Here is a 24347-nt window from a genome sequence, read left to right as displayed (position 1 = left end):
CAGGACGGAACCCTGGCGGTCCGGCTCCAGAGCCAGATCTTAAGATCTTAACCATTTACTGTCGTGCTGCACTGCTTCTCCAAATGAAAGTGTATACAGCATACTCGACGGAGTCTTTAAACAGTTGCACTGCAGGAAGGTTTTGAGGTTTCATTAAGTAAAACGTTTGATAAGAAGTGAGACCATATTTTCTGTAGTTGAATTTTGGGGTGTATTTGAAGACTCTAGTCAAGAAGATGACAGCTTTTTTTCCTGCATCTTTTTGCTGCATATGTCTTTGGTTTACTTTAACTTAGGGACTAATGGAAAGAAATAAATGAAGGTAAAAAGCTTATGTCCTCTCCCCCACCCCCCAAAAATAAATAAATAAATAAATAAATAGCAAGCTTAAGTCCCATAAGCTTCATTTCAGTTATGAAGTGTTCTGATTTAGGACAACTCTCTTCATCCGCAATAAACTGCCTTTGATTAATTCTAAAACCGGAAACTGCCCCAGTTTCCTGTGATGTTGTATTGGTGTCTGTCTTTGGGTGCCTCAGGCAAAGGGGGACCAAGGCTCAGAGGACATCTTGCCCACATCTGCACAGCCAGATGGGAAAGAGCTCTAACACGTGCTCTGTTCTGAGATAGAAATCGTAAAATCCAGTTTTAGTTTGCTTCTCTGTTTCCTACTTGGGATTCAGAGGCATGGGGGTCCTCGGTGATGCCAGCTGGAGCTCTTGAGGTGATGCAGTGAAGGTACAAACCAGCATGGAGTGGTTGAAGCCTGCGTGGGAGGTGGGGAAACAGAGCACAGACAGCTGTTTCCCAGAGTTTGGCCATGGTGTGAAGGGGAGGCTGGTGATGTGGATCCTAGGAGGTTTTTTCCCTCCTTCTTTTAAAGTAGGAAAAACTTGAACTAGTTTAAATGTCACTAGGAAGGAGCCAATTGAGAGAATACATTCATAAGTCTTAGTTGTGTATTAATGTGCAAAAAAAAATTTAACATTTATACATCCATATGATAAAAAAGTGAATCACTTTGTCCTCCATTTGATGATGATTTTTTTTCTTTAATGTGTTCAAAATAATTATTCTCACCATTAGGAAGAACCTAAGTGCAAAATTTGAAAAATATTTTTAAAAATCCCTAAATTGGGGTGCCTAGGTGGCTCAGTTGGTTGAGCGACTGCCTTCTTTCGGCTCAGGTCATGATCCCGGACTTCTAGGATCGAGTCCCGCATCGGGCTCCAGCTCCTTGGGAAGTCTGCTTCTCCCTCTGACCTTCTCCTCTCTCATGCTCTCTCTCACTCATTCTCTCTCAAATAAATAAATAATATCTTCAAAAAAATAAAAATAAAAATCCCTAAATTGTCATGGCAAGTAAAGTAAGCTTTCTGTTGAAATACAGAATAGCCTTTAATTTTAGCAAATTCTGGCATCTTGATTAGACATTTTGTTTACACATGCTCCAGATTAAGGTTTTGTGAAATACCAGGGCTCAGGACCTTGACAGATTCGTTTTTGTTGGAAAGCTTTATGACGATCCTTTAGGAGGGGGTCTTCTGCCTAGAAGCAGCATCTATCTAAAAGTTGGATTTTGATCACTGAAAAGTATTTATTTATTGGTTTGGCAGAAAATTCACTGAGAGCTGAATTGGAAACTTTGCTTCTTGGTTAGTCCTGTGATCCTGGGATGGCAAGTTAGCTTCTTTGAGCCCCGGTTTCCTGAAATGATAAAAGTGGTAATACCGATGTCCCAGGATTATGGTGAAGGGTGCAGTCAAGTCACTGATACCCGGAGCCTGACAGCTGACCTGCTAAAATCCAGAGGCATTGGCGTTACCCTAGTTAGAGGAGAAGGACCTGAATGCTTGCTTCTCTCTGCCTCCTGTATAAGTTGGTTTATGGACATTTTTGCTAATCTCTGACATTTTGACACCGGTGAAGCAAGCAGTTGAATGAATTTAGAGCTCTGTCCTGTACTTGTAAATCTCAGGGGAGACTCTGTAAGCAGTGCTGGGGAAAACAGTAAGACCATTCTTTATGGAAAAGAGCGGACTTGTGAAAACGTGTACTTAATCAGCAAGTACATGGAGTCTCCTGTATAAATAGCTCAGAACTGTATTTAGTTCTCACCAATTTCACCAGGCTTCAGGGGCCTGCCAGGAAAACACTTGACTGTCTTTCCAGCAAGGTTATCTTAGAAAACCTTGACTCCTTCCTAGAGTCTTCCTATAAGAAGCGTCTTTCAGTTTACTGTCTTGGTTGTAAATAAGCCATTTAGCTTTTTTATTAGGTATTTTATTAAGTTTTATAGATTTGTGGGGAGAACGGCCTTCTTGTGCTGTTAAATTCTTAAATTTTTCCTTGGTCCCAGGGAGCAGTCAGTGCATATTTGTTATTTATATGGTCCTTTTGTTTGTTGACTAAACAAGGGTGACTTTCACTGAGAAGATATTTATTTGGGTGTCACATTTGGTGTCATGCTATAAGGGAAACAAACAAGGACCCTGTTCTCATGCAGTTTGCACTTAATGGGGAAGAAGCGTATTCAAATGATCACATCCTCTTGAGCATACTAACAACCTAAAAAATCCTGTGAAGGAGAGAAACCTGGGTCTACAGGGGAGTGAACAGAAGAGTAGGGAAATTTCTTTGAGGAAGTCTTGAGATCCGAATGATAAATAAGAATTAAACAGGTTGGGGTGAGAGGCATTTTGGCAGCATGTGGGAACAGCATGTACAAAGGCCCTGTGGCAGGGAGGCGTGTAACTGTTAAGGAAACTAAAATATCAATTGACAGTTATCTCAGAATAGAAAAGAGTGATTAAAAAAAGAGCACTGGGGGACACCTGGGTGGCTCAGTTGGTTGGGCAGCTGCCTTCGGCTCAGGTCATGATCCCAGTGTCCTGGGATCAAGTCCCACATTGGGCTCCTTACTCAGCAGGGAGCCTGCTTCTCCCTCTGCCTCTGCCTGCCACTCTATCTACCTGTGCTCACTCTCTCTGACAAATAAATAAATAAATAAACAAACAAACAAACAACAACAATGGGGCACCTGGGTAGCTCAGTGGGTTGGGCCTCTGCCTCCACCTCAGGTCATGATCTCAGGGTCCTGGGATGGAGTCCGCATGGGGCTCTCTGCCTCCTTGTGAGTTCTCTCTCTCTGTGTCAAATAAATTTTTAAAAATTAAAAAAAAAACAACAACAAATGATGAGAGAAACTGAAAGAGGCCGCTGTGTGATTGGAGCATGGTAAATGAGAGGGGAGAGTGTTTGAGAATAAGGTCGAAGGGGTAGCCAGGGCCCACCCCACCGTGCAGGACCCCAAGGTTGTCTTGGTGAGGCGTTTCGTTTTCAGATCAAAAGCAGCAAGATAGCACTGAAGAGTTCTGAACAGGGGAGAAGGTGACAGGATAGCCAGGTTTGTATTTTGGAAAGATCACTTGGGCCACTGTGATGAGAATATTTTAGAGAGAGACCAGAGGGATGGCCCCGGGGCAAAGAGGAGGTAGTTACCATCTTCCAGGTGAGAGATGTTAGTGTCTGGACTTGAGTGGTGATGACAGAAGCCAGACAGTGAATGCATTCCCCACCTGTCGGAAGGTGAAACTGGCAAAACCTGTTGATGGGCTGGATAAGAACATTAGGTAAGGAAGAGGATTGGTACTCACCAGCTAGATGGATGGTGGGGCTGTTCTGTAAGGTGGGATTGTGGGGAGACCATCTGGGGAAAGGTGGGGCAGGAGGTTGATCTCAGTTGGGACTTGATGTGTTGAGGCGCCCCTGCCTTTGAGCATCCGGTCGGACAGGTGGCGTCATCAGTGGCTGGAGGTACGACTGATGTTTACAAGGCAGGCCTGGGCCGGAAGTCATGATTTGGGAATGAAGAGAGCCTCGGTGGGAACTGAGGATCAGGTGGCCTAGGGAGAGAGTGGGCAGAGAAGGAGAGGCAGAGGAGGTCTGCCGGGGCCGCAGGAGCCACTGCCTGCCTGGCTGGACAGAGGAGGCAGAGTCTGCAAGGGCAGTAGGAAGGACTTGGGGCAAGAAACAGAGGCCCCGGGCAAATGTGTGGGTGTGGTGGCAGAAGTAGAGAACATTTCAAGGCGGGAGAGGCCAGTAAGGTCAAATGCTGCAGGGAGGTCAGATTAGATGGAGAGTAGCAAAATGCCAATCCGATTGAGAGACATGGGGGTCATTTGTGACCTTAACTTGAGCTGCTTTGGGGGTGTGGTGAAGGTGAAAACCAGACCGGAGTGGGCTGAGGCCTGTGTGGGAGGTGAGGGACTAGGCAGTGAGTGTGGACTGCTCTTTGCTGAAGTTTGGCTCTAGTGTAAAGGGGAGGAAGAGAGTGGATCTTGGAAAGTTTTTTTTAATCTTAGTTTTTCTTTCTTTAGAGGCTGAAACTTGGGAAGGGAGCCAGTTAAGTGAGAGGTTAAATAATGCAGGAAAGAGAAAGGACAGTTCATTCATTCAACAAATATTGAGTATCTACTCTCTGCCTGGGAATTCCTGGGTGATGGAAATTCTGCCGTGAACAGAACAGACAAAAGTCTCTGTTGTCATAGTCTCTGTTGTCCTGGGGAAGACAGGTAACAAATGAGCAAATAATATGTCAAGGGCAGTAAATACTGTGAAGAGAGATTGGAAAAATAAACCAGAGTGAAGTGAAAAAGTAAAGCGTGTGAGGAGATACAGAATTCTGGGGGCCCGGTAGAGATGGCAGTTTTAGGTGGTGAGGGAAGGTGACATTTGAACAGTGAACTGAAGGAAGAAAGGGAGGAAGGGAGCCATGCGGCTCTCTGGGGGGAGGGAGGGCATTCCAGGCAGCAGGAATAGGGGTTGCAAAGTCCCTGAAACTGGAACATGCAACAAGCGGGCTGGGGGGCAGGGTGGTGGAAGGTGAGATCAGAGGGATGGCCGGGGTCCAGATCTTACAGATGCTTGGAGCCCAAGGTCAAGATTTTGGATTTTACTCAGTGTGAGATGGGAAGCCAGTGGGAAGTTTTGAGGAAAGGAGCAGGTGTAATCTGATTTATATTATAAGGGTTATTGATCATCTGTTTTGAGCAGATGTGATCTCATTTACATTTGAAGTAAGTCCGTCTGGCTGCTGTGTGAAGAAAGAGGTGGGGTGGGAGGTAGGTGAGAGCTGGAGTAGCGCGGATGGGTAGTGCTGGTGGCCCGGCACAGTGAAAAGTGATCCCATTCTAGATGGAACGGAGAGCATGAAGTTCCCAAGAGGCAGGGAGGAGACTGCAGAAGTGGAGGGAGTGGACCCTGTCTTCTGGCAGGAGCGAGTGGGGGCTGGTACAGAACGGGGTCAGTTTGTAGGTTCTCTAGTGGTAAGTTGAGGAGGTCTCCTTGTGGCCGCTTCTAATCTGTAAATGAAATAGGAGATCACCCCATGGGCTGAGTAAAGAAGAGGGGGGATGGTTAGGAAGGGAGGTGGGGGATTTGAGGAGAGCAGAGAAACATGCAGTCGTCTGTGGAGGGTAGAGGAGATGGGCTCACCGGGCATGATTTAGGGTTCTGTTTGTGGTTGGTGATTATGGCTCTCTAGCCCTACCAACTTGCCCTGTTGTCAGAGGTCTGGTTGTTAGGTGGAGACAGGTCGAAAGGAGATGGTAGTATAATCTAAGTTTGGGATTTGGCCAGAAATTAAAGGTCAAAGTCATGGCTATTGATTGCCTGTCATTCTGATAATGGTCATGCCAATGGAACCCACCCTGGAAACTGAAGACTGGGGAAAGCTGACGTGTTGGACTCGTCAAGATCTGACAGGCCAAAGAAAGGCCTTGCTGAGGTCAGTTGAGTAGGACATCTGGAAGGAAAGGAGATTGACAGTATGGAACAGGAAGGAGCTGGAAGTGCCACAGTTACACATAGGGACCAGGTTCCAAGTGTGACCAGCCACGCCAGCCTGGCTTGGAGCAGGGGAGGAGGAAGTTGGCAGGGAAGTGAAGGAATTGAGGGCAGCGTTGGTTTGTATAGGAGGCAGGTGTGTAGCAGGTCAGATGTGTGGCGGAGAGTTGAAGGTTTGCAGGGACTTTGGGCAACAGGATCGGTGATGGGATGTTGAGGTTGGTGAAGGTGGCTGTTGGACTCAGCTTGGGCGTGGAGCAGAGGTCAGTGCCAAGTCACAGTGAATGGGGGTCTGACACTAGGGTTCATAGGTAGCAGCGATGCCCAGAAAGTACTTCCTAGGAAGATAGTGCTGCTTTTCAGTGGAAGCTGCCCCACCCGACTCAGGTCTCCCTGCTTTCCAGCCTGCTCATTTATGACTGCTGATTGCCCAGCTGGCTATTGGGAGAGCAGTGCCCATTAAAATGTGAAGTGATAAACCAGAGCAGGCGTGCCCTACCATATGCTCCCCTTCCTTCACCCATCCTCCTGCTCTGTCTCCTCACTGAGGGGTTCTGGAGTATTGCTCTGGAGCAGACAGCCTGGGTGTGAATCCTGACTCCGCAGTAGCACTTGGTGGCTATGATGGTGGTCAGGTGACTTCACGTGTGTGTGCCTGGGGTCCTCAGCCATATTACAGTTACAGTACAAGAGTGCTCTGGCCTTCTGGGTTGTGGTGAGGATCGAGTGGTTACGTGCCCTTCATTTTCTTTTTCTCCTTGGCTCTGCTTGGTTCTGTCTATGGCACTAGAGATTTTGCACTATTTCTGGCTCCTTTTTTAAGAAAAGAGCAAGAGACCTCATTTGTTGGCCACCTGCTATAGGTCAGACCGTGCCTTAGCCAATGGTGAGTTCATGCCGGTGACCTTCCAGAACAGATTATTTTGGAGCTCAGAGGCCAGCACAGACTCTAGTGAAAGCCTCCTTGCTTCAGATACAGTGAACATCTCAACTCTGACAGAGTAACCATGGCTGGAAGGAAACCTTACGTTGGAGTTTGAGCAGCAGCTCCCTTTTGGCGTGGCACAAGGTGACATCTTAATCACGGAGCATGGCCTTGATACTATGGATGTAGATTTCTGCAGGCTTGGCTGTCAGCCTCCTGGGCCCTTCCCACAGCCTGGGGGCCTCCGCTAGAGGAAGCCGCAGCTACTTCCTTAGTGGATTCTTGTTCCAAGGAACTATGCCACAGAGCTCTCTTTAACAGACCCCATGTGTCACAGCCCTGGTGGTCCACGAGCAAAACACTCGATATCAATCATCCGGGTGTTTCTCACCCATTTTCTTATGCGTGTAGTGAGAAGACATTGGAGGTTTGGCCTGAAGGTTAGAAATTGCCACCTCTAGTGAGTCTATCTGGTTCAGTGTTCACTTCCTAGCTGGTCTAAAACAGGAGTTCTCCAAGAAAAGGAAATTTGTAATTACCAAACTGTGTTGCTGGGATAACGAATGCCATATCCAAACCACTGGTTCTCCACAGACTATGAAAAGGCTGCCCTTTTGGAGATATCTAAATACATCGCATACAGTGCAGACTTATTTCAGTGGCGCTTTGAGAATATGTTGAGCCCAGTGTGCAGGAGTACATCTGATGGAGGGGGTGGGGAGGCTTCTCTCTGTATCTGGATGGAGTGTTCTCTTGTTTCCAGGGCACAGAACCTTGTTCCCCTGGAAATGAGACCAAATCTTTGAGGTTGTGATTTGTGAATAATGACACTTCATTTCTATAACCTTTACTGGGTAGTTGTTATAATCTCCGTGGTAAAAAATTTTTAATTAATTCATAAAAATTACATATGCTTTAGCACAACAGTATGAGTGCAGTCAGTATACTGAGCTGTACATTTAAAAAATGGTTAAGATGGTAGAGTTTTAGGTGTTACCTAATTAAAATTAAAAATTTTAAATAAAGGGGCACCTGGGTGGCTTAGTGGGTTAAAGCCTTTGCCTTTGGCTCAGGTCATGATCCCAGGGTCCTGAGATCGAGCCCCGTATCAGGCTCTCTGCTCACTGGGGAGTCTGCTTCCTTTCCTCTCTCTCTCTCCCTCCCTGCCTCTCTGCCTACTTGTGATCTCTGTCTGTCAAATAAATAAAATCTTTTTAAACATTTTTTAATTAAATTAAAAAAAAATTTTTTAGGTTAAAAAAACCTTGTCTATAAAAATAACAAAGTATATATGCTTATCATGGAAAATGTGAAAAAAGAAAAAATAGTCATTTTCTTAACACAGCTTTTTGTTCTGTTTGTTGCCAATCTTCTGTACATATTTTTACACAGTTGAAATGTTATTCCATGACCATAATAGTGTGGTAGCTATCATTAACATATATTTTACAGAATGGGGCAATAGTTAGAACATTGGACTATGGGGCCAAAATGCCTGGGTTCAAATTCTGGTTCCCTAGTTCCTGATACATCACACGAGGCAAGTCACCTGACCTTTCTGTGCTATAGCTTCTCGTCTGAATCAGTGATTCTCAGCTGGGGCAGTTTTGCCCCAGGAGACTATCAGCCATGTCTAGAGACATTTTTGGTTTTCCAGACTGCAGGAGGTTGCTCCTGGCACCCGGTTTGGTAGAAGACAGGGATGTTGCTGAACATTCTACAGAGCACAGGACTGCCCCATGGGTCACCTGTTCCCTGGGGTCGCCATGTCAGTAGTGTCTCGGTTGAGAGGTCCTGCTCATTTTAAGATGGAGGTAAATACCACCCACCTCATAGGATTGTTTGGAGAGTTAAGTAAATAAAAGTATGTAAAGTACTTAGAGCAATACCTAACACAGAGTAACCTCTATGTCCGTGTTAGCTATTATTACTGTCACTTTTTATTATTTCATATCAGCATTTCATTCTTTAAAAGCTCATAAACATTCTTTTTAATATTTTCTAAGTATCTTTCAGTAAAGTTTTCTTTCATATAAATGTTACATGCTCCTAACATGGCTTTCTTTCTTCCCCATCAGATGAAATTAAAGCAGAAATAGAAAAGCAGAGGTAAGTAAGCTCTTCTCCTTGCTGAAATATGGTATTAAGGGAGTAGGTAGTGGCCGTGGGGACCCCTTTCTGTGCATGTTCTCTCATATTTCATAGCTCCCAGGTGGCACACACTCTCCTAGCACAGTGCCAGCACAGGGCAGGACTCTGGATGTGTTTGAACAGATGCTAGGTTAGTAGGTTACCAACCCAATAACTGCACATTTTCAGGAAAGGATAAAGTAGATCAAGTTCATGCTGCTGTAGCTTTTCTTGACAGGCGAGGCAAAACCCTTGGCCTGTATGTCCTGCTTCCTTGGGCAGGAAGACAGCTTGCCCTGGAAGTGGCTGCTCCTCGTCTTCATAGTTAAAAAGCCAGTTGGTCGTGTTTCAGAACATGGCTGATGTCAGCATTCAGTCCAGGATGCTGTCGACATAGCTCGCTAATCAGAGACCTTGCTTTTGCCTGTGACACTTTGGGCATTTGTCCTAACACATGTGTTTCCGTTTTTAATGGTCTCACCCTGCAGACGCAGTTTAGGGGCACTGGGAAGTGGGATGGGAAGTTAGAGGTATAGGAAAAGCAGATTTTTTGTTTTTTTTTTTCACTTCCCCTCTCTGGCCCTCTTCTGCTTTTCCCCTAGGCTTGGCGCTGCCGCACCACCAAAGGCGAACTTCATTGAAGCTGACAAGTATTTCCTTCCGTTTGAGCTAGCTTGCCAGTCCAAGTCCCCACGGGTGGTCAGCACGTCCCTCGACTGCTTGCAGGTACCGTGTTGAAACTTGGTGGTGTAAAGAGGGTTTTCTCCAAGCCACTGGCAGTCCTTGCAGAGGATTGTGCCTCCAGGCTGATGGAGGAGGGAGCGTGTTCTTTTTGGAAGTTTCATGAGGGAGGGAAGGGTAAGGGGTCCGACCTCCTCAGCCAGAACAAGAATGTGTTCCCCTGGAAGTACTTTGTTGTACTCTCTTATGTATGTTTTTCTAACTGAAACCTTTAGAATTAGTTGGAAATGGGGGTACACGTGGGCATGTGCAATATTTCTATGCCACCTCTTTCTTGATGGTACTAAAGTTCAGAATATCAAATAGAGAAATAGATATAATCATTATTCATCATTTGTGGTAATATTCTCTAAAGACCTTGTGAATGTGGAATAAGCATATACTGAACCATTGTTCCCACAGGAAATACAGGATAAGGTGCCTGTGAGCCTCTGGCGTCAGCATGTTCATCAGCTGATCAATATATAAAGCAATACATAACTTTGTTCTTTGTGTGTTTCTGTTTAAAGACTCCTTCTTTACTATATCTTAATGATTCACTAACACCTACAGTCAGCAGCAGTGTTACACGTGCCTGAACAAAGCTCGCCTAACATGTAATTTCTCTGTAAAGGCACATCATTGCCTTCTTGCTCTTAGGGACAGTACACAGCACTTCAGCATGGTGCTTAGGGACCATTTTAAATGGCAAAAAAAATCACCAAACAATGAAATGGACAAAAAAGCAAAGAATTAAAAAAAATAAAAAGTGGCAGGAAATAGGCTACAGAAAAGATACTGCTCCCAGTAGAAGAGCTGAAAGCAGAAGATAGAGTGTCTCATTGTTTGACCTCGGCTGAGAATGTGTGCATCAAGTGATTTGATTTTTTTTCACTGCTCTGCGTGTGTCCACACATGATTGCGAAAGTGCTGCAAGTATTGACTTGGCGCTTACAAATAAATTTTAGTTGAATGGGTACATTTGCAAATACAGGATCTGGGAATGATAAGAATCAACTATGTGAGAGCCACAGTGACTTTGTGATAAGTTACCTTTGATTGATGAGGAAGCGACTAGAGAAGTTAAGATGACTTGTCCAGTAATAATGCAGGTATGAAAGACAAAAACAGGGCTACAACTTGGGTTTCTTAATTCCTGGTCCAACATTCTTATATATTTTTTTAAGATCTACTCCTGAGGTTTCTGGTTACCTCACTTTTATCCTTAACCGCAGCAGGAAACCTACACATCAGTGGAAAAAGCTTGATAAATTAAAAAATTATATGCAGAGGTCCAAAATTTACCAGTACTTTCTAGAACAGGCATAGTGAATAGGTTCTATATTATGTTATTATGTTTGCTCAGAAGCTGGATTGAAAAGCTATCTGGGGACATCTGGGTGGCTCAGTCCGTTAGGCATCTTCCTTCGGCTCTGGTCATGATCCCGGGGTCCTGGGATCAAGTCCCGCATCAGGCTCCTTGAGCCCTTGCTCGGCAGGAAGCCTGTTTCTCCCTGTGCCTCTGCCCTTCCCCCTGCTTGTGTGGCATGCACACTCTCTCTTTATAAAAATGGATAAATAAAATCGTAAAAAAAAGAAAAGAAAAGCTATTTGAAGTGTCATCTGGGTTTCTTGAGGAAGTACAGTGATCGATTGCTGATGTCTGCTGAGGCACAGGCTGCCAAGTGGCAGAGGGCATGCCACGTTTTTGGCATCTCCAGTCTAATATTTACTCTATTAATCTTGCTCCTTTGATATATCTGTACTTGAAAGTTGGTGACAGTTTCTTCACAGAAGCAGTTCTTCCAAATGAAAAGCTATTTTCTCATTCAATATAATTCTGTACAGATTGTCCTATGTGAAACATATCGTGAGCCAAGAATTCTTAACTGGCAGGCCCAAGTCCTCCTTCCGTCCTAAAATATTTGTTGCTGTGAAGTTTTCTGAGGAAATTTGGCATAAGTTTAAATTTAGTTGTTTTCTTCTCATGTTACATTCTAGTTCTGAAGCTGGGGCTGACAGTTAACATTACCGATGTACTGAGAACAGTGGCTGTTGAGTCCCTGGCCTGTGCTGGGCCCTGTGCTCAATGCTCTGTCCATAGCATCATGTTTAATCTTCCCAGCAACACTGCCTTAACTCTCATCCTCATTTTGAAATTGAGAATCCCAAATAAAGAATAAAGTGACCAGCCCTACCAAGCTCCCCCTGCCCAGGAAGTGGTCGAATGGGGTGAATATCTAGAACTCGGCCAACGCCGTCTGAATTCTCAACCAGGGCTTGTTCAACTACATTTATAAGCCAAATCTGGCCTGCCACCTGCTTTTGTAAGTAAAGTTTTTTGGGAAACTAATCAGGCTAATATAACCGAATACCACAGACTAGGTGGCTTAAGCAGGAGATATTTATTTCCCTCAGTTCTGGAGGCTGGAGAGGGCAAGATCAGGGTGCTAGCTTATTCATTTCCTGGTAAGAGCGCTCTTCCTGGTTTGTAGACAGTTGAGTGTTGTCAGCTGTGCCCTCACATTGCAGAGAGAACACACTAGATATACCTTCTCTTCTTCTAGGGCACTGATCCCATCATGAAGACCCACCTTTGTGATCTTAACCTAAACCCAATCACCTCCCAAAGGCCTTGCCTCCTAATACCACCTCATTGGGAGCCAGGCTTCAACACAGGAACAGGGGGACACAAACACTTCAGTGCATAGCAACAGCTGTGCCCATTGTTTATTATCTCTGGCTGTTCTCCCTCTACTACGGCTGAGTTGAGTTATTGGAACAGAGACCAGAAAGCCTAAAAATTTGGTTCTTTACAGAAAAAGGGTTGCTGACCACTACTCTTAACTGCTACTCTGTGGTTCTGGCCCTTTGATTAAAAATGTGCTGTTGATATTTTATGTTCTATATTTTCCTGGAAATAGTCTGTTTTTGGAACTCTGGAACAGAAATATTGATATCCTGCTCAACTTTGGCCCACTGTCCTTATTCAAGCTATAAATATGAGAGTGTCTTGAGGCCTACAACATAAGATTAGCTCTTTTTTTTTTTTCTTTCGGTTGGATTAGAAGTTCTCTGTGATGTAGTAGGTATACTCAGATTTCTTTGGTCATTATACAAAATGCAAGCTGTGTCGTCCTTTTTACGACATGAGAAAGTGACCCAGCGCTCCCTGGAATCCTGAATGAAAATTTCATTTGCTCTTGGACGTTGTCCTTGCCAAGCCTGCTCGACCGGCTTTTCCCAGTGTGGGAGAGGTGACTTCCGTCTTGGAAATAGAAGGCCAGTGTCCAGGGGCAAAGGTTGGTTTGAGCAGAATTGAAGTCAGTGCAGGCACATCCATGTTCTACTCTGGCCATTTAAAGGCATCCTTCTCTGAGCTTGGAGAGGGGATGGGGTGGCAGAGGGGCTATGGGTTTGGTTTGTCTGGAACACAGTTAGCTTAGAGTTCCCTCTTCCCACTGAGAGAAACCTCGAGAGTTCTCCTGCAGCTCACTTCTACCAAAAGATAAAGATTTTCTTTATTCCTTCCTTTCAGCACCTGGTCTGCCACACGTTTCCCCCACCCCAAACCCACCCCCAGGGGAGGAGCATTAGGTTCTGTCTCGCCTTAGTCAGTGCGTGATCTCCAAGTTCCCTGGGCATATGTCAGTAACCAGATTTTTTCTGAGAATAGCCTTCTAATGTATTCGTATTTCTTCACTGGTAACATTATATACTTGTACTACTATTACATTACATATATTATAATCATACAAAAATAGAACTTTTAAAAAGATTTAAAAAAATAAGAATAGAATTGTAGTATTTTCTTTCTATGTCCCAGTGAGGGCTGTAGGAAACCACTGGTCTCATCTGTCCTTTGTTCATATCACAGGCATTATCTTTTAGTTCTTATTTCTGAAAAACTTCGGGGTTTTAAAGTACATTGTAAAATCCATTCATAATTGTATAAAAGTTGTATATGGCTACAATTTCTATTAAAAGTTTTTTTAGAACTTTACAATAAGGCTGAAATCCCTTAGACCACTAGCCCCAAGCTCAGTTGCCTGTCAGGTCAACTGCTTTTTTCCTTTCTTGTTTGTTTTTTTTCTTGCCTGTGGGTGGTAGATTTTTATTTTATGAACTTGACAAGTTTCCCTCATTTACTTGCATCTTTAGAATGTTAGTTGGATATGAGGAATTTCTCATTTTAATAATATTTTAGGTTGAACCACATGAAATTGTCATTCTCATGGAGTGAAAAACATATCAGGAACTTCATATGACCCAACCTAATACAACTTCTTGTCCATAAAGGAGGAAAATAAGTCAAGGCTAAAGAGCACAGGCAGGTCACAGATAGCTTAGCATTTATATATTGGCTTAACATGTCACTGAGACACCTGGGACAAGTTCTTTAACCTTTCCAGAGTCCGGAATCCTCATAGAGTGACAATAGTGCCATTTGCCTCCATAGGCGATGACGAGGACCAAATATGATGAGGGTTCTGTGTTTTTCAGACACAAGTCAGTCATGTTTCACCCTCACAATTTCTCCCATATCTACACTCTTCATCATTATGTATTCAATACTTTTCTTTAAAATAATTTTTTAGAAGTCTTTATCATTGGAGTATAGTTGACATATAAGGGTATGTAAGTTTCAGGTGTTCTGGAGCTTGCTTTTCGCTTTCCACAGCGTTTTTAAGATCTAGCTGTATGGCTGCGTGCATCCTTTTGACTGATACATGGTATGTTATGCCATCATTTTATTTAGCTCTTCTCCTGTAGAGGGGCATTGACAAATAGAGTAAAGTGAACATCCGTGTGCAGGCAGCCTCCTTGGACATAAGGTCCGTGAGCCAGCTGCCTGGAGGCCTCCCTCCTCTGCCCTTTTCCCATCTCATCCCATCAACGAGGAATAAAGCAGGATTTTCGGGGCGCCTGGGTGGCTCAGCGGGTTAAAGCCTCTGCTTTCGGCTCAGGTCATGATCCCAGGGTCCTGGGATCGAGCCCCACATTGGGCTCTCTGCTCAGCGGGGAGCCTGCTTCCTCCTCTCTCTCTGCCTGCCTCTCTGCCTACTTGTGATCTCTGTCAAATAAATAAATAAAATCTTTAAAAAAAAAAAAAAGCAGGATTTTCTACCCTTTATCCATGTCATCCTCCCAGAGTCCAAGCCACCAGCGTCTTCCTCCTGGACAGCTGCCGTAGCCTCACTGGTCCCCTGCTCCCACTCCTGTGGCCCTCCAGGCAGTTCTCCATGCAGGAACTGGAGGGGCCCTTTAGGAATGTACCACATCATGTTAATCCTTAAACCTGCCAGTAACTTTCCACGCCATTCACTGTGCAAAGCCCTTTCCTCAAGGGAGCTTGCCAACCACGCTGCTGGACCTCAGCTATGTTGCTGGGCTTTTTTCTGTACATTTACAAGAATACACAGTCACGTAGTTTTGATTTTCCAAAAATGAGATAATGCTGTGCATTATCATTGCAACTTGTTTTTTTGTTTTTTTGTTTTTTTGTTTTTTTGTTTTTGTTTTTTAAGAGTCTACAAATCAGACAGGGCCCTGGAGATCCCAGCCAGGACCTTTGGCTTTGGTCTGCCCCTGCCCTGGAGAATACAAACTCCAGGAGAAGAAGGACCGTCTTATTCCCTGTTGTACCTCCGGTGCCCAGGCCAATATCTGGCCCAAGGAGGTTTAAGAGAGCCGAAGTAGAAATACCCAAAGATGCAGGAACTCTGCTTTCTTCTGGTCCTGTGTCACTGCGCAGACAAGGGAGTAAAGCCACTTTAAAACCCTGTCCCACTTGAAGGGGCAGGTGCTCTCAGCCTGTAGAAGAGAGAGACTCCTTCCAGTCCTTTCTCATATTTGAATTCAATAGTAGTTCACTTCTGTCCTTGCTTTGCAACATTGTTGCTGGGTTCTAAGGGGCCTATTTTTCAACATTCACATTTTAGGAGTTCAGAACCATCCCACTCATAATCTGGTGCTCCAGACAGGCTTGTGCACCATTAGGGGTAAGGCATAAGCAATGTCAGAAACCAGAGTTCACTTACCAGGTGGCCAGCACTGCCTGCTTCAGAAGCCTGCACGTCCAGCAGCAGGGAGAGGATTGAGGTAGTTTAGGGCATCTTGAGCTGTTTTTCAGAAACACATTTCAGCACCGTCCCCACTGTCTGTATCTTCCGCACCCCTGCTCCCATCCCTTGCCCCTTCTGGTGCCCTCTGGATTGGACTTGATCGGCAGAGGGTGCGCAGACCTCTCCTCCTCGTTCAGTCACCCGGTTTAGCAGGATCCGGTTCTGGCCTCAGCCACTCTTCACCCAGCTTGTTCTGCTTGCTGGATGGTGGTGCTTCCCGAGCTAATAATGATGGGGGGAAAGCTGTTGAGAAATGGAGTTGGGCCTCTGTGAAGCGTCAGGTCTTCCCAGCATCGTGGTGGTGGCACCGTAGATAACCTCAGGCCCATATGTCACTTTGTGCATGTAGAAGCAAGGAGATGACAAATTAGGAACCAAAGAGGATAAAGAACAGAGAACAGAACAGCATTTTTAAAAGAGTCTTTAAGTCAGTGGAAGCAGAGGATGCCTTCAAATTCACATATCCTAGAGGGGTTGTGTTAGAAGAGTGATTCTTTTATCTGGTCGACTCTCAAAATAACCTGGACAGCTTGGAGAAAAACACTGATGTCCAGGCTGTCCCCCAGAAGTTCTGATTCACTGAGTTCTGGGAGTCTGTGTTTGTCAGGGGCTCCCTCAGGTGACGCTGAGACGTGGCCAGGCTTGGAAATCGTCCTGCCCCTAACCTTTGACTTCCTTTCCAACTTTCAGATTCTCCACGGTGAAATCCAGGTCCTAAGTGAGATGGCACAGGCCTCGGAAAGGCAGTACTTGTCCAAGCCAGTCAGTAGCCCTACCACAAAGGCGTGGCCCAGGCAGCCCCCCACTTCTTCTGCCACTGGGTTGACACACGTTTGATAACATAAGTGCACAATTGAGTTCGCCCTCCAGCAAAACACATTATGGGTTGTTTCTTATGTATCTTTCCTTTTAAAAATAAAAAAAACACCCATATGTATGGTTTTTAACAGCTCGTGATATAATTCACATGCATACAAGTCACCCATTGGAAGTGTACAAGGCAGTGATTTTTGTACATTGACGAACTTGTGCATTCATTCCCCACATCTTTACCACCTGAGAAAGAAACCCTGGGTTCATCAGCAACCATTACCCTGTTCTCTCTAAACCACCACCTACTTCCTGTCTCCGTTATGTATAGCTTTTAGGCCATCAGTTTTTTTTTTTTTTTTTTAAAGATTTTATTTATTTATTTGACAGACAGAGATCACAAGTAGGCAGAGAGGCAGGCAGAGAGAGAGGGAAGCAGGCTCCCTGCTGAGCAGAGAGCCCGATGTGGGACTGGATCCCAGGACCCTGAGATCATGACCCGAGCCGAAGGCAGCGGCTTAATCCACTGAGCCACCCAGGCGCCCTAGGCCATCAGTTTTTCACACTAGTGGTTGTATACCTGTGACTGTTCTACACCTTGCCTGTTCCACTGGATAAGCTTTCGCCTGGGGCTCTTCTGCCGTGGGAGATGTGGGAGAGTGGGAAGGGGGTGAACTCTGCAGCCATAGGGTGGCTGTGCCTGCCATGCCCCAGGGGAGCCGAGGGGTCTGTGGGAACCAGAAGTTAAGGCCAAGCTTACTACTGCCTGTCTTTTGTTGCTGTGGGCAGCCTCAATCCTGGCCAGGCAGAAACCTTTCATCTCTGTTCTTTCTGCATTTAGAAACTCATCGCATATGGGCACATCACTGGCAATGCCCCTGACAGTGGAGCCCCGGGGAAGCGGCTCATCGACAGGATCGTGGAAACCATTTGCAACTGTTTTCAGGGCCCTCAGACCGATGAAGGAGTTCAGTTACAAATAATTAAGGTATTTCTGTTTGTTGGCCTGGTCTGGATTTTTGAATAAGAAAGCTAGTCTCCCTTGGGAATTTGGGTTTCTGATTTACCATGTGTTAGTTGTCTCAGGTGGTCCTGAGCTGAAGCAGAAGAGTGTTAGCGTTGCTTAGATCTTTTGTTAAGTGTCAGAATTTATTAGCACAGACTGAGACAAGAAAAGTGGAACCAGGTGTGTTTCCAAAGTAAACATTTGCCCTAATAACAATGTAAATTGGTTGGCAATTGAGTGGGCTTGAAATACTCTGGGCTTTTCTCCTTGAAATCCTGGATTCCGGGTCTGCCATTTCTCAGTGGGTCTTGGATAATCTTACCCCGATGTGCCCCTTGTCCTCTTGTCCTGCTCCATCCCTCCCCCATTCCATTTCCCTGTTCCATTTCCAATGCCAGAAGTGGTTTGGCATGTGACAGTACCGTCTTCTTGTCGGGAGAACAGGATTGGGAGTGCTGTAGCCAGCGTTCCAGATCTGAAGTCCTGACTGTGCTAGCTTTGTGCGGGATGGCTCCCTGTTAGCCGCCGTTGAACCTCTCTTGAAAACCCTCCAGGGAACTGGGACATTGACTGCCTATCAAAACCTGTCTATTCAATGATTAATATAAGTGAGACCAAGATAAAGCGGTTTCCCTTCTGAGAGAACTGTGTTTTTGCCTCTTAAAAAAGTATATTGATAGAAAGTCCTCTTCAACACAACTTGATTATGGCAAATAATTTGAATTTTATAGGTTAATAATTATCTTTAAGCTCAGAGCAATAGGGAGTTTTGCTTTGCAGAGCCATCTTCTTACCATTTACAAAACCAAACCAAACAAAGCCAAACCCTCTAGAAAAGTTTGGCTGTGGGAGGATGGGAGGCAGGTGGACGTTTGTGAAGGTGAAGCTTGTGGATTTTTGTTTTAGGCTCTTCTGACAGCGGTGACATCCCCACACATTGAAATTCATGAGGGCACTATCCTGCAGACAGTCAGGACATGTTACAATATCTATTTGGCCAGCAAAAATCTCATCAATCAAACCACTGCCAAGGCTACCCTCACTCAGATGCTGAACGTCATTTTCACGCGCATGGAAAACCAAGTGGTGAGTGGTGGTGGTCATCAGCTGCTGCGGGCACGGCACGCCCAGTGTGTGAACAGTTTCATTTTAAAGTGCATCCCTTCTTCCTCTGAATTCTGTTTTTGTTCTTGCTTTAAAAAGCAGAGAAAGAATCTAGCTTGGGTTTTGGAATCAGCATTCAGATTTTGCTTTGAGTTTGTCAAAGGAATTTATTTCCTTTTTAAAATGTTATCCTTCTGGGACGCCTGGGTGGCTCAGTTGGTTAAGCGGCTGCCTTCGGCTCAGGTCATGATCCCAGCGTCCTGGGATCGAGTCCCACATCGGGCTCCTTGCTTGGCAGGGAGCCTGCTTCTCCCTCTGCCTCTGCCTGCCACTCTGTCTGCCTGTGCTTGCTCTTGCTTCTCTCTCTATGACAAATAAATAAAAAATCTTTTAAAAAAAAATTTAAAAAAATAATAAAATGTTATCCTTCTGTTTAAAACGTTATCCTTCAGGCTGGCAAATTTTCTGGTCCTTCTCAAAATGCTGGGACCTATTTTTTTTTTTTAAGATTTTATTATTTTTAAGTTATTGCTATACCCAATATGGGGCTCGAACCCACAACCCTGACATCAGGAGTCATAGGCTCCACTGCCTGAGCCAGCCAGGCACCCCAGTGCTGGGGAGCATTTAGACTGAATCCCTTTTTTGTTGCCTTGTAGCTGCAGGAGGCCAGAGAATTGGAGAGACCAATCCCGTCAAAACCCCAGTCCCCTGTGATCCAAGCTGCAACAGTGTCCCCAAAGTTCAGTCATCTGAAGCAGAGCCAGGCACAGAGCAAACCAACGACTCCCGAAAAGACAGATTTAACCAACGGCGAACATGCCAGCAGTGGTTCTGGAAAAGTGAGCTCAGAAAATGGAGATGCACCCAGAGAAAGAGGCGCATCACTATCAGGTACACCCTGGGCACTATTCATCTTCCCGCCGTGCGAGGGACCCATCTGTGGCTGAGGGGCGGTTCAAGGGGTAACAGCTTGTTTCTTTCTGGGCCTTCCCCTTCCCCGTTGCTCGTCATTTGAGGAGCACAGCCCCTAAAGCAGGGTGTCTGCTGTCCCGTGTCGGCTGGGTGCTTTTCTCTAACTAGTGTCTGGAATGCAGCAAGCTCTGGCTTCTTGACACCAGTCTCCGTGCGGTGGCTTCGGATTGGGTTATCTCCCTGTAGTTAATTGTTTGGGTAGTTAGTCACTCAGTGTCTGTCTTCTCGCCCCAAGGAGGTCAAGGGGACCCCCTCTGTCATATATACATGGGATCTCTGTACTTGCTCACGGCTTGGCAGCCAGTGGCCACTCACAGACATCTGTGAAAGGAGCAAGAAGGCGGGAAGGTGGGCGGACATACAGATGGACAGACAGATAGCTTTGTTTTCTTCTCCGGTGACCTAGTACGTTACGTGTTTTTGTTTGCTTTTTTAAATGAAGACATCCCACACCTGAATGTAGTCTTAAAGTAAATGAAACATTAGGCAAGAAATGGCAGATTGGATTATAATAAGATTATTTCAGAATGTTTGCATGTTGTGTGAATGTTTGCATGTTGTGTGAATGTTTGTGTGTTGTGTGAATGTTGGCATGTTGTGTGAACGTTTGCATGTTGTATGAACCTGGGCAGGTTGTATGAATCAGTTCCCAAATTCGTATTTTTGGGGGAACTGTCCCTTCCCAAGTGATTTTTGTGCAGTAAATCTTCACTCTAGCTGCTTGGTCTACATGAAATAACTGATCTGTCTTTATACCTCATCTCTTCTGTCATTACTGACAACAGTTTATGTTGGTAGAATGTTCTGTGAGAGGACATGTGTGTGAGCAGCTTTTGTTCCTCCATTATTAGCGTGCATGGCATACACAGGAACAGACCAAGTGCTGTTGCTGGAAGGTTTTTCCATATCAGTTTACTCAAGGGAAGGGCAAAAGAGAAAGTTGCCACCAAAAATGGTCCTGGTCTCTGGGTGAGCGCAGAATTGCTGTGTCCTCAGTCCTGAGGTCTTGTGTCTCAGGGAAGGTGCTCAGAAACTCCTGGCCCATCCTCTAGATCTGTCGCCATTTTCACTTTCTAAACTCTCAGAGCAAGGACCAGGTTTTACTGTAACCCTTATCAGGCCATGATCAGTCAATAAACATTTAATATTTAAACACTTGGTACATAGTAAGCATAGCTGTGCAGAAAAAAATGCGAGTCTCCCTGGCTGCATCGGTGTTTCCACTACAGCCCATTTCCTCTGTGGCAGCCAGAGTGATCTCTTAATGCATGAATTAGATCACAGACCCCCCCTCTGCATAAAGCCCTTTGGTAATTTCCCATTCACAGTGAAATCTGCCCACCCAGCCCTTGACTTCCAAGGCCGAGGCTGTCTGTGACCGGACCTGACTCCTGCCCCCCCCATCCCGTTACACTTCTTTCCCCCTTATTGACTACACAGTGTGCCTTGGGAGTGCCGTGCTTGCTGTTGGTGCCTCTGCACTTCATGCCCACCCCAACCCCCACGTTTATCTTCATGTCTCTCAGTTCGCACTGATCACCCTCTCTGCAGCTCCCACATTTCTGCCCTATCAGCCACTTTTCTTCTCTACATAGCGCTTATTGCTACCTGAGACCACTGAAGAGTTTATGTTTACTTATTCCTGGGAGGAGCTCTAGACCACTCTGTTCACCACTATATTCCCAACACTGGCATGGTGCCCAGCATTCATGGCAGACACTCAGTAAATACATTTTTTTGGAATGAATGAGGGAAGAAAACTTGACTTCTAAAAAGATCATTTTGCGGAAACACAGTAACTTAAAATTCTGCTGTAAAAGAGTGATTTGTACTTAGTATATTGCTGTGGGTTTTGTTGCCAATGCTTGGTGCCCCCTGCAAGGCTTCTCCCAAGAATGTGGGAATCAGATTGCCTTTAATCATCAAATGGCATCAAAAGAAATGAAATCTTGCCATTTGCGACGATGTGGATGGAACTAGAGGGTATTATGCTGAGCAAAAAAAGTCAATCAGAGAAAGACAATTATATGACCTCCCTGATATGAGGAAGTTGAGAGGCAACATGGGGGGTTTGGGAGGTAGGAAAAGAATAAATAAAACAAGATGGGATCAGGAGGGAGACAAACCATAAGAGACTCTTAATCTCACAAAACAAACTGAGGGTTGCGGGAGGGAAGGGGAATAGGGAGAGGGTGGTTGGGTTATGGACATTGGGGAAGGTATGTGCTATGGTGAGTGCTGTGAAGTGTGTAAACCTGGTGATACACAGAACTGTACCCCTAGGGCTAATTATACATTGTATGTTAATAAAATAAAAATATTTTAAAAATACCAATGGCAAACCCACAGATAATGGGTGTGCTGTTGCCCTTAAAAAGAGTGAGGGGCTTCTTGTTCTCAAGATGTAGCTCTAAAGAAAGAATACGTTCTTCAGAAGAAGGGGTTGAGCAGCCTTGGAAGCTGAGCGGGAAGGATAGCCCAAGAGGCAGGTGATGGAGATGTCCACGCAGGGAGATGGTGCCCTGGGCTGGAGTCCAGGCTGTTGAGGCCCACTGAGGGCCCTGGGCTTTAGGGCCTCTGTGATGGGGGAGAGCACACTCTGCCCTTCTGTGGGGTCCATCCTGTAGTCATCACATCCTAGAACTGCCCCTAACTAGCCAGTCACTGTGCCAGGCACCGTGTTTGCTAACTGGGCACTCGACGTATATTTTCCTATTTATTTATTGACTGATTTTAAGATGTATTTATCTATTTTAGAGAGAGTGCAAGAGTGGGTGAGGCCGAGGGAAAGGGAGAGAGAAGCCCAAGCAGACTCTGCGCTGAGTATGGAACCCTACCGGGCTTGATCCCAGGACCCCAAGATCATGACCTCAGCCAGAATCAGGAGGCAAACGCTCAACTGACAACGCCACCCAGGCGCCCTACATTTTCCTATTTAATTTGCTGAGAACCCTCCCCACAGCCTTCCTGGGATCATTTGCCTCCCAGTGAAATTTGCATAGATGCAGACAGTTCACAACAGACTTGAACATCTCTTTCCCTTTACTGGTTTTTATCCTAAGTTGATAAATCAATAGTCAGTCCGTCAGTCTTATCAGCCTGTCCACGACATGGACTAAATTGCTCTGTGTAAACTTAGAAAATGGATTTTTGAGCCTGAGACATTTTAGCTTATGTGAATTTGGGGGCACAGCCAGCAGTCTTCCCTAGGGGACCCCACCCCATGTGTCCATTCACACTCCTCTTCAATGCCTGGCTGTTCTTGTCAGTTTTCTTTAAAAAAACAGCTTCATTAAGCTGCAGTTTGTGTAGCATAAATTCAGCTTTTTAAAACGTACAATCCAATTATTTTTAGTACATTCACAGAGTTGTGCAGTTGTCACCGTAGTCAATTTTAGAACGTTTTAATTACACCCAAAAGAAATCCTGTGCCCAGAAACTGTCACTTCCCATTTTCTTTTTTGTTTTTAAGATCATTTTTAAGAATCTGACTTTTTGACTCCCAACATGCATGAGACATCACGTTTACATTTCTGTGGCTAATGAGTAGCTACTGTATGTACACAAATACCTTTGTGTTTAAGGATTTCTTAGCTCGTTTTTTCTTCTTGCAGCTCCTTCTTAAGAAAACAAAAAAACCCCCGCAATTCTTAAGTATTCTAAAATAGAGCAAACTTATCCTCCCTCGGCCAATATGGAGATTCTGATCGGACAGCCTGGTTTCAAATCGTGACTCTAGGGTCTAGTAACTATGTGACCTTGAGGGAAATCTTTAACCTCTCTGAGCCTCGGGTCCTCATCTGAAGGTGGGGTCACAGCTAGTAGCGATCGTACAGGTTTGTGAGAATTAAATCAGAGCAGTATCTGGCGCTTGGACCTGTGTGTTTGCTATTACTACCTTTCAAATAAGTTTCCACTTAAAAAAATGAGTTAAAAAAGCAATTAGTTAAGATGATAATCAGATGTGAAAGTGGTGAGAACAGTGCATAGAGTAAAGGGAGCCTGTTTTCCGTGTTAGCAATCCCAGATCCTCTGCTTTAGGAATTTCAGTATTTTTTGTGGACAAAACAAAGATTGTCTCATACCAACACTTTATAAAAATAACAGAATGTACCCCCGGGTCCCTCTCCTTGCTGGGCGGCTCCCTCTCAGGGGTTTACGACTTCTGTGTTAGCTGCTCGATGGACACTTACTTTGCGACAGTAGGTTGCCTAAGTGTTCCTTCCTGTCGAGGAACCGTGTTGGCGTGTGGTTGGAATGTGTCAGCAAACAGCTTTGGTTCCTGATTTTTTTTCCTTTAGCATTCTTGCATATTACCAAGTGCTTGGACATTGGGCACAACCAAACCCTAGTTTCTAGGAAACAGGCATGTCACGTTTTACTGTCACCGTGTGCTCACATTTGTCCCCACCATTCTACATCCGCCTCATCCCCCTCTGCTTTTCCCTAGCACTGTAGTGTGCCCCATAACACGGTTACTATCCCAGCTAGAACGTAAGCACCGTGAAGATAAAGATCTTTGTTTTAAACAGTGATGTATTCCACATGCCTGGAACAGGGCCGAACAGGCAGGCATTCAGCTTTTTGATGGAGTGAGTGAGTGAATGCATCTTACTGCCCCACCTACTTCCCTCCACCATGGTCCCCGCTTCACTGGACAGAAAACAGAGGCATGGGAGGGTGTGTCTCAGACTCCTTCTATTTT

General features: G+C 45.1%; 1 protein-coding gene across 1 annotated transcript in view; it reads left to right on the top strand.

Moving 5' to 3' along the window:
* ARFGEF2 (ADP ribosylation factor guanine nucleotide exchange factor 2) overlaps positions 1-24347 on the top strand; it is a 101169-nt gene that overhangs the window by 4207 nt on the left and 72615 nt on the right. Inside the window, exons 2-6 of the mRNA XM_059132888.1 lie at positions 8851-8881; positions 9505-9628; positions 17399-17545; positions 18470-18649; positions 19327-19561. Coding sequence (XP_058988871.1) covers positions 8851-8881; positions 9505-9628; positions 17399-17545; positions 18470-18649; positions 19327-19561 — 717 coding nt within the window. The remainder of the gene's footprint in view (positions 1-8850; positions 8882-9504; positions 9629-17398; positions 17546-18469; positions 18650-19326; positions 19562-24347) is intronic.

This window comes from Mustela lutreola, chromosome 9 (assembly GCF_030435805.1).
Source record: "Mustela lutreola isolate mMusLut2 chromosome 9, mMusLut2.pri, whole genome shotgun sequence".
In the NCBI taxonomy this organism is placed as follows: Eukaryota; Metazoa; Chordata; class Mammalia; order Carnivora; family Mustelidae; genus Mustela; species Mustela lutreola.
The sequence above is the reverse complement of the archived record's forward strand: the minus strand, read 5'-3'. Positions and strand labels throughout refer to the sequence as shown.